The sequence below is a fragment of the Sinohyriopsis cumingii genome, chromosome 16 (assembly GCF_028554795.1).
Source record: "Sinohyriopsis cumingii isolate HCF-2022 chromosome 16, ASM2855479v2, whole genome shotgun sequence".
NCBI lineage: Eukaryota > Metazoa > Mollusca > Bivalvia > Unionida > Unionidae > Sinohyriopsis > Sinohyriopsis cumingii.
The window spans coordinates 81,382,303-81,399,997 of NC_142976.1; the positions used below are offsets into that span (position 1 = coordinate 81,382,303).

At 34.9% G+C, this 17,695-nt stretch overlaps 1 protein-coding gene across 1 annotated transcript in view; it reads right to left on the bottom strand.

The window, feature by feature from the left end:
* Window positions 1–17,695, bottom strand: part of LOC149780886 (ubiquitin carboxyl-terminal hydrolase 10-like) — a 72,474-nt gene that overhangs the window by 26,927 nt on the left and 27,852 nt on the right. The window contains exons 5-10 of the mRNA XM_089937988.1: window positions 16,387–16,478; window positions 15,548–15,657; window positions 13,373–13,422; window positions 10,871–10,974; window positions 4,058–4,166; window positions 94–242 (exon numbers count right to left, since the gene is read on the bottom strand). Coding sequence (XP_089794114.1) covers window positions 94–242; window positions 4,058–4,166; window positions 10,871–10,974; window positions 13,373–13,422; window positions 15,548–15,657; window positions 16,387–16,478 — 614 coding nt within the window. The remainder of the gene's footprint in view (window positions 1–93; window positions 243–4,057; window positions 4,167–10,870; window positions 10,975–13,372; window positions 13,423–15,547; window positions 15,658–16,386; window positions 16,479–17,695) is intronic.

Consider the following 17,695-nt stretch of genomic DNA (forward strand, 5'->3'; position numbering starts at 1 on the left):
TAAACTGTTGACAATTACAATAACAGTGATACATATGCCTTCACTCTGCAGGCATGACAAAATCGGTGTTGGCAAGTTGCTTCTTTATTATACCCTTCTCGTGAAGACACTCTTTTTCTTGGGCCCAACTTGTTCCCATGTTTCATCCTCTTCCTCGTTCACTTCCTCCTCTTCATCTTTCCCATCCGTCTCATCATGGACATAACCATTCGTGTAGCTCTGGTCTTTTGCATCTAATCCATCTGAAAACAATAATATACCACAAGCCAACTTTCTCTAAGTGTTTCTGCTCAGCTAATGTGGGTATCTGAGAAAGCTTCCCAGATTTTCCTGGATTCTTCCTCCACCAAATATACTTCTCAGCTTGTACTGCCTATCGAGTGCTGACAATGGCATTAAACCCACAAAACCTAACCAATCAGGTGTTCCACAAAGAGCAGTATCATTTGTACTTTAACTCACAATTTCATTAGGATTAGATTTGTTACCTTTTTAATGATTTTGTCATTGGGTCTGATGTACAGACCTTTTTCCTACCTGTCACCCATACAAAAAGATTCAGTAGGAACCACCCATCAATACAGGTTTCAACAGCCATAAATACAATATATACTAGTTTGTAAGTCAAGTCCAACTGCAAATAACACAGACATTGATCTGCTGCTGCATAATCTGCCTGCAGATCATGGTCTGTGCTGTTTGTTCTTCTGATTACTCTGAACCAAGTCCACAGCCCCAGATGTGCCGGTGCATGATGCGCATGCAGATCTGGGTCTGTGCAATTTGCAATTGGACTGGTCTTTTGAGTTACATACAGTACACAAAAAAAAGAAGAAAAAAGTTAACATTATATCAGCACTTGATAATATATCCATGACAGGTAGGGTAGGCAGAAGCTGGCTGGCCTGAAATTGTATGCTTTTACAAACTTTAACCAACATATGTAAACAATCTATACACAACTCCTACACATAATCTTGTAGCCTACTGGTCTGACAGTCAATGAAAATCTCACTGCACATGTGCTAATTACTTTCTAGAATCATTTTGTTCATTACTGTATAGATTATTCACTTGGAGTCACTTCCCAATACCTGTGAATCAAAGTTTATAAATACCTGGCTTCTAATAATATTTCAGATTTGGCCAAAAGACTGAAGTTATTATGTACTTTTGAGAGTGACATTTGTAAGGAGAAGTTGTTTGCATTTGAAATATCACAGTGGAGAAAATGTTGGCTGGGAAACCTCTATGCTACTTTGATGTAATGTGGCTGATATTTCTTTGGATATTGCATTTTTGGAAATTGTAAATGAGCTTCAAACACTGATTACTAAAATGACTGCTCCCTTGTACTCCAAAAATCAGCCTGAATTTGTCTAAAGTACACTATCCTTGGCAGCTACTAAAATAGGGAAAATTAAGTTTGCCCGATTAGACAATACCAGCTTCTGAAAGTGCAGTGAATAAATTACCAAATATATAAAATCAAAAAAAAAATGTTATCTGATATTTTTTTAAATACAATTTATCTCTGAAGTTCAGGAAGTGAAAATGACCAAGTGGAGCAATCACTTTTTTGAAAGGTACACAGCTGGAGTAAGGTCAAGCTGTATACTCTATAGCCCATATTACACCCATCAATCATTCACAAAAAAAAGGAATTAAAGTTTCTTTGAACAATGCTTAAGATAATAAGGGGCTTTTTAAACAGCCAATATAACCAGTGAGGAAACCCAAGGAAATTCTTTTTCTTTAAAATTCTAACCCTTTGCAAAATAGGAAACTGTAGAGCACCACCAAAACTGTAGCCAGTGCAATTTCATATTAAGTTGTTTCCCTTGTTTAGAGTTGGGTTAAAATGTTACCTTGCACAATATTGAGAGTAACTTGCCATGATAATATGTGTCAAATTAAGATCAGTTAAATAGCTACAATAATCACAACATCAACACATGCACAATTATAAACAGGGCTAGAGTCACACCTACTACGCTTCTCACCCCAGCAACAAGGTGAATATTGTAGCTTACACAGTGATTCACTTTGAATTTATTTTTTATAGAATATATTCATATCCAATGATGGGTCTCTAAGGAAGCTTCCTCCGACTCTTCATAATAGACATAATATATTACGTAGGGTATCTTCGGCCTCAAAAAAAATACTGTGTCCTGTATGAGCACATGGTATGACTGGTTATCACACAGTCATGTAATTAAGCTGTGATGTGACTGATGCCAGTCATCCACGATCGTAATGATTTTCTTTATGTATAGTACTGTAAATTAACAGGAACTGGAAACAAAACATGGACTGATGCATCTATGTAAAAACTTTTCGTACGGATTCTTTAAAATGTGCACCACACTGTCACACATAGAATATTAAAGAGCCATTGTCAAGGGCAGGGGGACAGCAAGATGCTGTGTAGAAATGTCTTCAATGCTGTACAATGCATATGTCATTAAAACAATTGATCGACTTCCTAATATATCTTGGAACAGTGGCTCTGCCTGATGGTAAATGAGCACAACTTGTATAATCTGATGGATGTTCTCCAAATCTGGTCATATGTACCTTCTGTCTAGCACACATCAAGAAGATATTCAACTTTTACTAATGGCTACCATGTTTAATATTGGATTGGCATAGGTGATCAACTTGAAAGCCATTCATACCAATGTGCTGTCAAATTTGGTTCAGTTTTGTTTAGCATTATCAGAGAAAAAAATCATTTGATGTCTTTTTCGGTGGTAACAAGAGTTATATTTATTAAATGCTTTACAGCAACGTGTCACTAATGCCAGTTTCCTTTCTATCAAAGTTGTTAAAATTCTCTTAAGAGTTTCTGTTGGAAATGTCATGCAAAAGAAGTGTCTTATTCTTCAGGTATAGAATTATTTAAAAGTGTATCAGCATAAATATATGTACCTGAAAGCCCTTCATTCCATGGCGCTTTCTGCCAAATTTATTCATAATCTGTTCATTTTTTTAAAAATGCCATACAAATATCTTCCTGTTAAATAACAATGGCCACTTCTGATGGATGTCACTTGTATAATTCTCATAGTTCTTTAAGCCCATATATTTCCTGCAAAATTTGGTTGAAATTTATTCAGTAGTTTATTTTTTTATATATAAACTTGTGAATGCCAAAAGATGCCAGATGCCAAATGTGATAAAACCTGTTTAAATGAATATGCATATTATTTATCCAATTCCCAATGAGCTTAAATTACTCACTTTGCTGACATCTGTTCAAAAGATAAAATTCAAGAAAAGTTGGCCAATAGAAAGATCATTTCTGTTTAAATTTCTCCAAAGTTGTATATTTTGAAAACAAACGTTTCAAGGTTTCTCTAGATTTTGTATCTTCATTAATATTGTATCCTTTCAGAATGGCAGCCTTAGATTCATTTAAACACACTTGTAATCTCTTCATGCCAGGGTGCATTCTGTCAAGTTTGCTCAAACTGTGAAGAGTGGGTTTTGAAAAAGAATCAGAGATATTTAAAATTTTGGATACTTTTTTTATGGATTAGCATCCATTGTATAAAATGTCAAAGGCTCTTTATTTCCGCAAGCTTTCTGTTGATTTTATTCCAATTCTGTTTTGTTTTTTTCTCTTTATATTTGTTGAAATATGTTCTATTTTTACTAATGGTAGCCATAGCTGATTGCAAATCAGCATTATTTGTGCAAACTTGAAAGCCCCTGCTGCCAAGGTGCTTTCTGTCAAACTTGGTCCAATTCTATATGGCAATTTTTTTACAAGTCATTTAAAGTTTTACTATTTTTAATATATAATCTGACTGCATACTGACACCAGGATGCTCTCAGCCAAATTGGGCTGAAATTAGTCCAGTGTTTCTTTTATAGAAGATTGAAACAGCACAATGGATGCTCTACAAGGGCCCAAACCACATGCCAGCATAGCTTTTAGCTATGTAAGCTAACACTATTTACCTTCAAAGTATCAGATAAATACAAAATGACACACTCAGAGGCATGACTAATCAAAACGTATTTACAAAAGTGGGGCTATTCAAAGTACCTTGGCCATCACTGCCAGCTGAGACCAGCTTGATGGTTGCAGACATCTCTTCATTCATCCCATCCAGAATACAGCTCAAAAATTCCTCAGCATCCTCCTGTTTACCAAGCTGCAAAATATTGCACAAATACAGAGATTTTCATGAGACTGAAAAAGGTGCTCGTTTCCAAAATCCAATCCAAACTATATACAAATTTAAAAGCTGAACAGTCTCTTTCTGAAAACTGTTTTCTAATCAATGTATTTTCCCAATTAATTTTGGTTTCATTCCAAACTGATCCAGAAAATACATAGTATTAAACATCGTAAAGTTAATGATGCTGACTTGTGAGGCCCTGTAACTGTAGATGGTGACAAAATTGGTAACTGACAGACAATTTGATGGACAACAGTAAAGCAATACATTCAACCTTAGGGTGAGAGTACAGCAAAATCAAGAGGTCAAAGTGGGAATGGTATTGCTCACTGGGTTACACAATTCAACAGTTGACCATTTTAGTAAGCAGATTTGTTCATTAATTTAAGAACACTTCATATAACAAAGATAAAATAAGATAAAGGCATAATTAGTGTAGTTTTTTGTTCATTATCAAGGTAATTTATGATCCTGATGAAAATGAACCCCAACAGATCAAAACATGCCTTCAAGAGTGGTAACACACTCAGGCAAAGATTTTGCTCATTATTAAGTGGGCCTGATATCAAACACCTTGGTAGATAACATGTCAGCTTGCATACTCGTACAAATAGTGAAAATGTAAAGAGGAAATAAAAGCCTGGAGTGCATGCATATCTATTAATTCTTTCCAGGACCATATATACATACAAGGGGCAGATGAGAAATACTTGTAACTTTTTTGTTTCTGTCAACAAATCTGAATGAGACTAAGTAATGTTCTATAAAATTGATCTGCAGCTGTACATACAACATGCTTGACAGCCGTACATACAACATGCTTGACAGCCGTACATACAACATGCTTGACAGCTGTACATACAACATGTTTGACAGCTGTACATACAACATGTTTGACAGCTGTACATACAACATGCTTGACAGCCGTACATACAACATGCTTGACAGCTGTACATACAACATGTTTGACAGCCGTACATACAACATGCTTGACAGCTGTACATAAAACATGCTTGACATATGCACATACAAGCATGTGATGTAACATTGGTAAATGATGGTGACCTTATCTGCTGGAGAAGACCATGTCTGATTCTAAGCAAAAAGCATGCTGTAAAAATGGAGCTCTCTGATTGATATCAAGATCAACTTTGATGAAGTTCAATAAAGTAGTCTTCTGTCATGTCCCACAATGTTAATGTGGTATCACTGTTTTAAAGATGGCTGCAAATCCACTGAAGATGACCCATGTTCTGTAAGACTTATGCCTGTAATTGCTGAGCAGAAAATGACTGCTTTGAAGATGGCAGATGATGAAGATGCTTCCTTCACAGTGAATGATATTTCTATTATCCAAAACATTAATCTGAGACTTTTTTATATATAATAAGAATCATCTGAAGCTCAGAGAGGTTGGAGCAAGATGGATCCAGCATTTGTTAACAGTTCTCAAGCCCAGCCAGTCCTTTGCAATAGCATCTCATTAGTCTGTGTGGATGTAGCTTATAACCAAACTCATCCAAGATCTTGATGAGATAATATTACATACAAAATCTGGTCAAAATCCAGACACATGGCCTCTATCAGTCAATGAGATGCAAGACCACCTCATTAATAATGTGAAGATGTAACCCATAAATGAATATATTTGAGGTATTACTGCTACGATGTAACCCATAAATGAATATATTTGAGGTATTACTGCTAAGATGTAACCCATAAATGAATATATTTGAGGTATTACTGCTAAGATGTAACCCATAAATGAATATATTTGAGGTATTACTGCTACGAGATTACATAACAAATCTGAATAGAAATGGTGTTCACATGCAAGTGTTGACTGACTAACAACAGACGATAGATAATACATGATGGCCAAAAGGCCATACCATACGCTCTCTTGACTTTTGGCAAGGAGAGGAAAAATCTGTGGGAGTAGTTGTGTTACAACAAAATGTGTGACATGTAAAAAATCACACCTGAACATGTACACAGAAAGAATTCCACATACCTCTGCCTCTAATGTTGTTGTGAAGAAAGGCCACATATAACAGTTGGTGCCAATTTGAAAAAAAAAGAACCCCCAAGAGAAAGACTGAACAGCCGATTTGGGTCCACATATTTTCTATAAATATATTTCCACAATTTCATGTGGAAGAATCATTTAAACCAATGTTTAATGTCACACCAATATATATTCTGGACTGTTCATACATTTGGTGTTTTTCATTTCCTACCTAGCTCTACAGACTCTAAGATGAAGAATCGGCCTGATGCAACCATCACCATGTCCTAAGAGGTGACTAAAGAAGAAAAGTGCCATGGTGATGCAGTGATTAGCATAACTGACTTGCAAATGAATGGGTGCTAGTTCAAATCCTACTATTGGATCATCCCTGCTTGGCTATATACATGGTTTCCATGCTTTTCTAAAGGTATATTTCCAGGGCATTTCTAGGTTTTTTCCAGGTTGAAATTACTTTTTTCAAGGTTCACATATGATCATTAATTTATGGAAATAAAGAACATTTTTGATTATAAAACCTGCATTTTCTAAATCTAAAGATGTTTCTCTTTCAAGACTCCAAAAACATGAAAGTCAGAAAAGATGATCATGTACAAAACCACAAAATGTATCACTCGAAACAAGTTTGATTATAGTTCAATAAATGTAAAGTCATTTCAATGTACAGAAAACAAATTCTAACTTTATTTTGCTGTATTATGTTACTAAATGAGAACAACATAATGAACATAAATTATGTTTTGTTTCCTTTCAAATAGCAATATATATATATATATATATATATATATATATATATATATATATATATATATATATATATATATATTTCATAGAAAGTAACGTTTCCTATTATAGTATGAAAAAAAAAAAAAGAACGCAAATAATTAGAATCTTGCTTTGTAACGAAAAGAGTTTAACCCTGAATTTATGTGCCAATAAAATCCCCTTTGAAAATAAAAGTCTACTAGATGAATCTAATCCACTGGGCATTTGGACTGACTCTGCATATATGTTTATTGCAAGCAACCAAATGATTCATACTGCACCCTCCCAATATTCTGGTTAGAACTTGATAAATTTAACTCACGATCAGTTTAGTTACGACTCAATAACGTGATTGTTTCGTGTGTCGTGGTGGGGGAAAATTCCTGGTGTTTTCCAGACTTTCATCAATATTTGCGAAATTCCAGGACTTTTCATGGTTGGGAAAAAATTATAATTTCTCCCGACTTTTTCCCGATTTCCCAGTAGTGTGGGAACCCTGTATATAGTTTGTCTTTGCACAAAGCACTTTACTAAGACTGCCTTGGCAACAAATAACTTGTTTTGTGATGTGGGGATCATGCTAGGCTTTGCCAATGTTGCAAATTGTGATTTTTTTTCTTTACAGGCAACAAAATATACCATCTTGTGATCTTTTTGGTGACAACATTTTTGTTGTTAAAAAATGAGAAATTCAAAGCCACCATGACAGGAAGCTGCAAATTTGGATATAAAATTGCCCTGAAATCTATTGTTACATAAAATAAATTCTTTGTTCATATGGACAAACCACCCTAACACGGCACTATTATATCATGATCTGCTTATGCTGATGTCTGGCCCTAGGACTCTGTGCTATAATACAACCCAAATAGTCATGCTACCTGACTAGCTACAAGCAACCACCTCTGAAATTAGAACAGAATAACTACAATCTACCAGAAAAATGTACCATAAAAAATAGTTCTGCTGAAACTTCAAAGAAAACTGATTACCTCTGAAGCATTGATTGTTCTATACACGGGGTTAGAAGCATATTTCATTCGTATTTTTCAAGGTTAAAAATCATGTTTTTCATGGTGCATTATTACATTAATTTTAATGGATACATAAATGAAACTATGTAAACACAATACTTACTAATTTCATAAATAAGTCTATATACAGTTTCTATTTTATAACTTGAATCTCTGTGTTTACAGACATACCCCTTTCGTCAAAATGAATTTCATGCTGAGGGCTTCTTGTTTTGCCTGTATTAGCCGCCATTACGAGAGCTTGGTTTTTCCAGCTGCATGTGACCATGGAGAATTCTCTCCCACTGCATGCAAATCAATATCCTTCTGGCATAATTTGCATTTTGCAAAGGTCTCCGAGAAAGATATCATAATCCAAAGTTCATATTTTTCTTCATCTAGCCACTGAAGTTGGAATCAGCAGTCAGCCATGTCAAAGTGAATGATTCAAATTTAAACCAGTGCTACTCCCATGCTTCATACAATCAGAAGTTCAAAATGTACAACTGTGCAGTGGCCAGTTGTGGAAAAATTTATGCTCTGGCACAAACTTGGTAAGAGATAGTTTTTTGTTTTGTTTTGTTCTTTTCATTTCATTTAATTCTCTAAAATGAAAACTATTTATTAATTCCTTTTGATTTTAAGAAAATCAAGTCTTTGCAAGGTACCCAGACAATATTTGGGATTTCATGGTGAAGGAACAAATGATTTTTCAGGGTTTTTCAAGGTCCCTTACAGACCCTGTAAATATTCACTAAGCAAATGAAGAAAAAAAAAAACCCACTCAGTCTTTGTCAATGTTTTACAATTATCTGATTTTGCAGCAGCAATTACAGATGGGTCTTTGTTTGATCCTTCAAAGAGTGCCTTAAGCAGCGCCTTCAATAACACATGAACCTTCAGCAAGGCAAGCCAAAGACCTTTCGTCACAGAATGTTGGCAACAAACTTAAATAAAAACATTGTTTCAATTTTCATAGCGATTAAACATATTTTTGTGGCGTGAAAGTTTCCTGTTTGCAAACAAAATGATTATGATTATGATCACTACCAATGGTGGTTTAAAACCCCCAATTAAAGTTCCAATATTTTCAAACAATATATATTTGGCCGTCGAGTTAAATGAAGGTGGGACATCTTGCAAGAATGTTAAAACTTGTTAATTTGTTCACGTTTTCATTTCCCCTTGGTATCCTCAGCATCATAGCAGTTGTGTCTGGCTGACCCAAATCTAGGCCAATTTAAGTATATGTACGATATAAACAACCATAGAGCCATGTACTACTAGGACATCAGAGTGAATTATTTTGAGAAACATGTTTGTTGTCAATGGGATATCGATCAAACAAGGACTACTGTTATTTTACATACCAGACATGATGTTAATCTTCCTTAAAAAAAGCTGAATTTTTTTTATGGGGGTTTGGGGGTCCTCTCCTAACTGGGTCTCGAGGGGCAGAGCCACTGATCCGGTGGTCCCCCACCAAAAACGCATCTTAACCTCATAAAAAACTGTTCCTGGTGCAACTCATAATCATAAAATAAACCAAAATAATCATCTGAAAAACTAATAAACTTACATCAATTTGTTCTCCAATACTATTGATGCTGAAGTTATTTCATGTGCATGTCAGTGTTCACATCATAATTAAGTCACAATAATTTGTCAATTTTAGCAGCAAATACATTATACTTCTCTTTTCAAAACAAATCTGTAAAATAAACACCCAAGTACATCAACTAAATACAAATAATCCCATACATTCACTTGTCTTTTTCTCCAATGGACACAACCTGTTGATATGCCAGTCGATCTCTTTTTGCGGCTTTGGCAAAGATTTCTTTAGCCTTCCTTTTTGTCACCATGTTTCTTTTCCTTCTCAAAGAAAGCCTTCTTCCTTTCAAGCTGGTGCTTGTATTGGCAATATGCAATGCACATATTCTGACAGGGCTACATCTGTTCTTTCATGCAAGAAATCTTTCTTCTTATAGTAATTAATTGCACTTTTTCCAGATGCCTTCTGAGTGTCCATTTTTCCGTTTGCAGCTTCTTTTGTAGGTGTTGTTCCAAACTCTTCCAACCGCAATTACTGTAGAGCAGAGATCACAAAATGCCAGTCCTCTAGCGTTCAGTTTTCTAATAAACTGACCAACTAAATTTACGTCAACTCTTCACTCCAGCCATTCCCTTTTCCATACATTTTTTAAACCTTTATCCAAACGTTCTCTCAACAACTCGGGACGCCATGGTTTGCAAGCATGCTTCTTCTTTCAAATGCCATCAGTTTCCATTACACAAAGATTCACTGGATAAATTTAAACATTTGACCAATCAGAATACTTTTTACGAGAGTCGTATGCTAACCAATATAAGGAACGGATAATTTACAAGGGTAGTTGTGGACTGCAAGTGGACAGACCTTTTTTTAAAACCAGATTGGAGATTTTAAAAAAAAAAACGGATTATATCAAGAAAAATCTGATTCAAATCACGGGAAAAACTGAAATTCTGCTTTAAAATGGAGAAAAATCATGTCTGACATACGAGTTAGTTGTGTTTTCTAACAGGATTTGACAGATACATTAATTTTCAAATATATGATCAAAGACTCAAATTAATGGATTTTTTATATGCATGTATATTATTTAACAAGTTGTGGAGTGCACTACACAAGGTCACAAGGATGTTGAAATAAATGGATAGTACTTTATTATGAATGGCATTTGTTTTTTGAAAATTGGTGACAAAATATTAAGGTTGGCCTTTTTTGGGCAACAACCTTTTTTAAAGTCAGCGCCATCCCTGTGATGTTGTACCACAGAACACCAAACTCGACAAAAACAAAGCAAAGCAAACCAAAGCATGCATACCTTGAAGTGGGGGTTATTGGCAATGACTTGCAACATCTTGTAGACGTACACTGGTTCAAACGGTGGCCCTGGTATAATATCCTGAGGCTTCTGTTTCTTTAGACCTTGCACAAAATGAAAATTGCAGCAATTAATTTCCCAAAACTAAAATGAAAAAAGTAATGAAACAGAATTATCTATAATTTAAGCAGCTACTCGATCCATGCATGATATTTCATAGTATGTCCCAATATTCTGCACATGCTATCTTATAAAATAATCTTTTGAAGAAAGTATAAACTCTTAATATAGCGACAAAATTGTTTTAATGTTGGCAAAAGTATTGTTCATCACTAAAGAGGATAACTCTGGCCAAATGTGAATGTATGCAATAAAAAACGACTTGAAAGTCCAGATATGATTGACCCATGGTCATTCATATGATGCATAAATCAATAGTTTTTTCTCTTCACATTGTGATGACATCTATGAGACCTTTTTTGGCTACCAGATGGATGGTTCTATAAAGCATAATTTAATGTACCAAAAAGAAGGATTTTCATTTTCAGATTCTTTTCTTCTTAGGTCAAAACTGAGAATCTGTTTCAAAGAAACAATTTACTATAAACTTTTCTTTCCAAATCTGAACATTTGTTGCAAGTGCTCAAATAATAGCATACATGGAGCTTAAATGAGATCTTATTTGGGTTATGAATGTAATCCTCAATTACATCTCAGCATCTACCCCCACCCACTATAAAAACTTTCTGTACAAAGTTTAACTACGAGTCTAAGATAACACCAATTGTACCGTATATATGACACCACTTGTTCAGAACATGTGACACCCTTTGAACAGTACCTGTTGTTCAATACATGTGACATTACTTGTTCAGTACAAATGATACCACCTGTTCAGTACATATGACTTCCATCTGTACAGTATGTCATATCACTTGCACAGTACATCTGATACCACTTGCTCAGTACATATGACTTCCATCTGTACAGTATATCATATCACTTGCACAGTACATCTGATACCACTTGTTCAGTACATATGACTTCCATCTGTGCAGTATGTCATATGACTTGCACAGTACAATTGATATCACTTGTTTCAGTACATGCGATAAAACATGATGATGAGACTCCTACAGGCAGCATGTGAGATTATATCAATATACTAAACACAAGTTTTACTTGCTTGCATAAAGAATTACTGACCTAGTTCAATAACTAGGACCAAACTGTATTGCACCCTTATTTGTAAGTTTTAAACTTCTTAATATCACCCATGATAAATAATGGTTGTATATACTCATTTATGAGTCCAACAGCAAACTACACGGACCCAAAGCTGCCACCACAAAATGCGCTGTCAGGAAGTAATTAGTAGAACAAACAATACAGAGCTTGATCTGCAGGTTTATTATGTTCCAGCATATCAGGATCACTGTTGTCTGTAGTTTGATTCGTCTTACATATGAGTAAATACTCTAATGGAAGACCTGAAAATACTATTTGCAACTGAGCTGAAATATTCAACATCACAAAGTGTGTGAGATTTGAATTTTTAATGTAGCTTTAACAATTTGTTTCGTCATACTGCTATGACGTCTGCAGTGTGGCAGTTTATAGTGTTGTCTAGCACTGAGGCATCATACAGCAGACATGCAGCATCATGTACCACCCAGTCACATTATCCTGACACCAGGTCGACCAGTCCTAACACTAACCTCTTAATGCTAAGTGCCAAGCAATGAAGCTATAAGTACCATTTTTATAAGAATGACTCAGTGAGGTTTTGAACCTGTAACCTCCCGCAGCTGAGGTGGATGATCTAACCATTTAAGGCCACCAGAGTGGTCCTTCCACAAAGAAGCTGAAAGTTTAAAATAAACTGGCCATGGCCTACATACTGAGCCCAACCCATGTGCTTTGAATATGAGGACATACTAAAGCTACATACTGAGCCCAACCCATGTGCTTTGAATATGAGGACATACTAAAGCTACATACTGAGCCCAACCCATGTGCTTTGAATATGAGGACATACTAAAGCTACATACTGAGCCCAACCCATGTGCTTTGAATATGAGGACATACTAAAGCTACATACTGAGCCCAACCCATGTGCTTTGAATATGAGGACATACTAAAGCTACATACTAAGCCCAACCCATGTGCTTTGAATATGAGGACATACTAAAGCTACATACTGAGCCCAACCCATGTGCTTTGAATATGAGGACATACTAAAGCTACATACAAAATCCAAAGTGGGCTGTAACAGTATTAAAATAAAAGTAGCCGTGTGGTTAATTTTGGGTGTAATCACATATGCCCAATTTATCAATGTTGTCAAGCCTCTGTGCAGGTGGGCTAAAACAAAACCACAATAATTTGGAATTACGAATTAGTATGCAAACATGATAATAATGACTGCTTCATAGTCTATTCTTTTTGTTTTTAAACAATCACAGAGTATATTTTAAAAAATCTTGTTCATTTAATACTTACCTTTATCAGATGGCCTTGGCATCTGTGAAAACTGATTTACAAACTCGACTCTGAAGAAAAGAAAACATATTACTGCCAAAAGTATTATCATTTTACTTTCAAAACATTTACCAATGACAATCCTATATTCTGTATCAGTAAAAAAAAGTATTAAACAACACACTGCCGACAGGCATTTCATACAAACATGCTTGCCTGCAGCTTCCCATTAAATATGCAGGAAATTGTACCATATTAATTTTTAAATAGATTTCATTCATTTCATGTAATCAATACAATGCAACAACCTGCTTACATTAAGATCATATTAGCAGATCAATATGGGGTCATATCTGGAGAACAACCCATGTTTACATTGAAACCGAAATTGTGGTACTTACAATGAACTACAAAGTTGTATATATATATTCCATAATATGGGATAATTTTGTCTACAATTTATAATTTATAAACTGGGAACCTGACATTAGTTTTGATACATATTTTATAAATTAAAAAAATTACCCTACTGCCAGATGTCCAAATTTTTCCTTCCTTGTTTAACAACTATTCTTCATTGTTTGCAAAACAAAACTTACTCAAAGTTATAATCTGCCATATAATGTTGAAGGTAGTAACATGTTTTTTCCTTTCCAAGAAAGAAAATGTATAACAACTCATCGGTATGATTTGATCTGTTTAACTTACCATTTAACCATCAGGCTCTGGGCTTGTACAGACATGATTTTGGTCTTCCATAAAAAAAAACTAAAATATTTTTATGGGGGGTTTGGGGTTCTCCCCCAACGGGGTCTCGAGGGGCATTGCCCCCAATCAAAATGCATTTTACACTCATAAAAAACTGCTCCTGGTGCAATTTATGATCATAAAATAAACAAAAATAATCATTTCTGAAAAACTAATAAACTTACCAAAAATGTTCAACTTTACTTCAATAATTTCACAATATTTATATTTTTTTATGAATTTGTTCTCCATTATTACTGATGTTAAGTTATTTCATGTGCACGTCAGTGTTCACATCATAATTAAGTCAGAACAATTTGTCAATTTTAGCATCAAATATATTATATGTCTCTCTTCTCATAACAAATCTGTAAAATAAACACCCAAGTACATCAACTATATACAAATAATCCCATACATTCACCTGTCTTTTTCTCCAATGGACAAAACCTGTTGATATGCCAGTTGAGCTCTTTTTTTGTGGCTTTGGCAAAGATTTCTTTAGCCTTCCTTTTTGTCACCACGGACTTTTTTGGCTCAATGTGCAATCGTTTCTTTTCCTTCTCAGTGAGAACCTTTTTCCTTTCAAGCTGTACCTGTATTGGTGACATGCAGTGTGCATATTCTGACAGAGGGCTACATTTGTTCTCTCATTCAAGAATTCTTTCTTCGTATAGTAACCAACTGCACTTTTTCCAGATGCCTTTTGAGCATCAATTCTTCCATATGCAGCTTCTTTTATTTACGAAAGAAATGTTTGTTCCAATTATATAACAGCTGGTTCAATTTCAGTATGGTGTGTGCAATGGCTTGTGCAGTAAAGACAAGGCCATTACAAAATATTTAATTTCATTGAATTATCTTGTGCACTGTGATTCTAATATATCAATAAAGGTGTCAGAAGGGAAAAGTCCCAGTGACCTCAGATTTGACAGTTTTTCTCAAACAAGTCTTTTCCCTAACCTTAAGTGCGAGCAATCCACAAAAATTGGCCCAGATCTTAAATGCAGAAATAATGTTATAGTGTGGAAACATTATTCTTATTTCAATCATAGTAACCTTTTGTTCCTAAAAAAAACAATGAATTCCTTTCTTTCATCAGGAAAAAATGTAATTTTTTACCAAGGTAGTTGCTGTGAAGTTACATTTCATAAAAGGAAAAGGAAAATTTAACAGATATAATGACAGCTCGATAGGGCCATAGGATGAGATGCTCTTCCTAAAGACTAACTGTATGAAAACCATGGCATATACAATTTTAAACCATGGTTCCAAAGAACAGGATATCACATCTGCAAGCTGTACTAGGATGCATCATACCAATGTATCAGACTACCAAAAGCTTGAACGCAGAATACTACATTGCAGCTGGCATCGCCACCAGAAAGGTGACAACTATGTCTCACCATGCTTATGCAGATGTAAAAATAATTTCAATTTGTAACTTACATGGAGTCTAGGATTGGTGTGGAGCTGGGTCCCCTTGAAGAACCAGAAAACTTGGGTAGTTTCTTCACCAAGTTGTAAAAGGGTGGACAGGCAACGAGAGCTTGCAAAGTCTGGTGTGCAGATAAGGAAATTTGTTCACATGCATGGCTGCACTAAGATAGCATTTTTTGTACAGCAATATTGCATTCTTCCAACAAACCCTGTTAATAACCATTCTTTAATTGAAATGATAAAATGAAAGTGAAGTGGTTCTTCATTATAATGCAGATATATAAAACATGATTTCTCAGATAATATGGTCAACAAACGAAGGGGGGGGGGAGGGGTGCTTTTTATCAAAGACATTATTAGGTAATATTGCCAATATTTTGTAAAAATTGTGCAGGTATTCATCATCGTGCATAATCCAATCATTAAATACAGCATATTAATGCTTACAGGTCGAGACCAACTCCAAACAACACATCTGATCAACCATCATATTATGTCTTGTAGATCAGGATATATGTTGTTGTTGGTGGTGGTGGTTGTTGGGTTTAACGCCATTTTTCAGCACAAGATAGGTTATACATGTGACACTGTTCACACCTTCTTCAACTGCTGAAAGTATTATAAAGTTTTTTTTTTAGTTTAGTACATGTAGTCATTATGAAAGAGAAATATCCTTAACTGAACAAATCCATCCATCGGTGTTTTAAGAATTTGTTATAAATCGTGATCCCATCACAGGATCTTTATTTAAAATCCATTATATGAGTTGAAGTACATATAAAACAAAAAAAGCAAAACAAATGTGTTCGAATTTAAAATCTAAAGGCACTGTCACATATAAAGGATACAGCATTGATGTAACACCAGTTCCCCCTGTTGACAAGTCCTCGTGGCTGCAGAGCTATAGATGTGTGACTCAGTTTCAGATTTGCCAGTTGATCTGCAATGAAAATGTACAGGCCTGCTGAACTCTAAAGAAAGTATATTTGCATATTTTATGCAAACTGACTAAAAATTCAAAGATTATTTTTTAATGCATTAAAATAGGCAAAATGATTCCATTTTTAATAATTAGTAAAACGCTGTCAATTTAGGACCTGCCATGAGTTAAGTTCAGCAGCAAGATATTTGGATAAAATACCAGGATAGTTTAAGATTATTCTGATAAGACTGTAATTACATGCAACTTCAATACATTCTATAAATGAAAATTGTGCATATCTATTTTGAAAAATTAATTTACTTGTAAAATAACTATTTATTGATAAGTCAAAACATGGAATATCAAATACAATATTTCAGCCTACTAGGGGCTATGTGATATTATTAACACAAATCTGTATTCCTTAATGAACGGGCAGACAAACCATGGGCATCACTGTATTTCCCCAACTCAAGAATGCAGATAAACAAAAGATCCAAAGGTGCCCAAGTGCCCTCCCCTGCCTAACCTCTGCCTCAATGCAAAACGTTAAGACAGTTTGCCAATACACCTGATGCTTTAGATTTAGTAATGGCAGTCATATTGGATGGCACATCAGCATCATTTGTGCAAACTAAGCATCATTTGTGCAAACTATGAGGATTTAAGTCAGGATGCTTTCTGTGAAATCTGACAGATTCTTTAAAAGTCATTAAAAGGTTTTTCCAACTTCCGTATGATGGCCATAATGAACAATCAATCAGCAATAATCTGTATATAATTTAAAGCCTTTATGCCAAGATGCTCTCAGATTTGGTTAAATTCTGTTTATCAGTTTTGAGGAATCATTGTAAGCAGATTTTTTAAAAATTTGTTTTAGTAAAATAAGCAAACGTTGGGGAAATATCTGTACAATTTATGAAACTTAAAAATGATACCTTTCTGTAGCAAAATAAGTTTTTGACTCCTAAGTTTTCTACCTTTTCAGAAGACCTTTATCACAGGAATGATGTCTGGACTGGAGTCACATGATCAACAAAATGTTAATTACATGACAATCCTTCTGTACAATGGTGAGAGTTCCAATCCAGAATTACAGTTCAACACTGCCCCCACCCTCCACGATATCGATAGCTTCCTTTATTTTTCTCCTTAGGGTATTATTCTCTCTACTGAGTACTCTGATGTTATCCCAAGAAAAAGTATGGGATATGTGTAACATGTGGAAGTTTCAT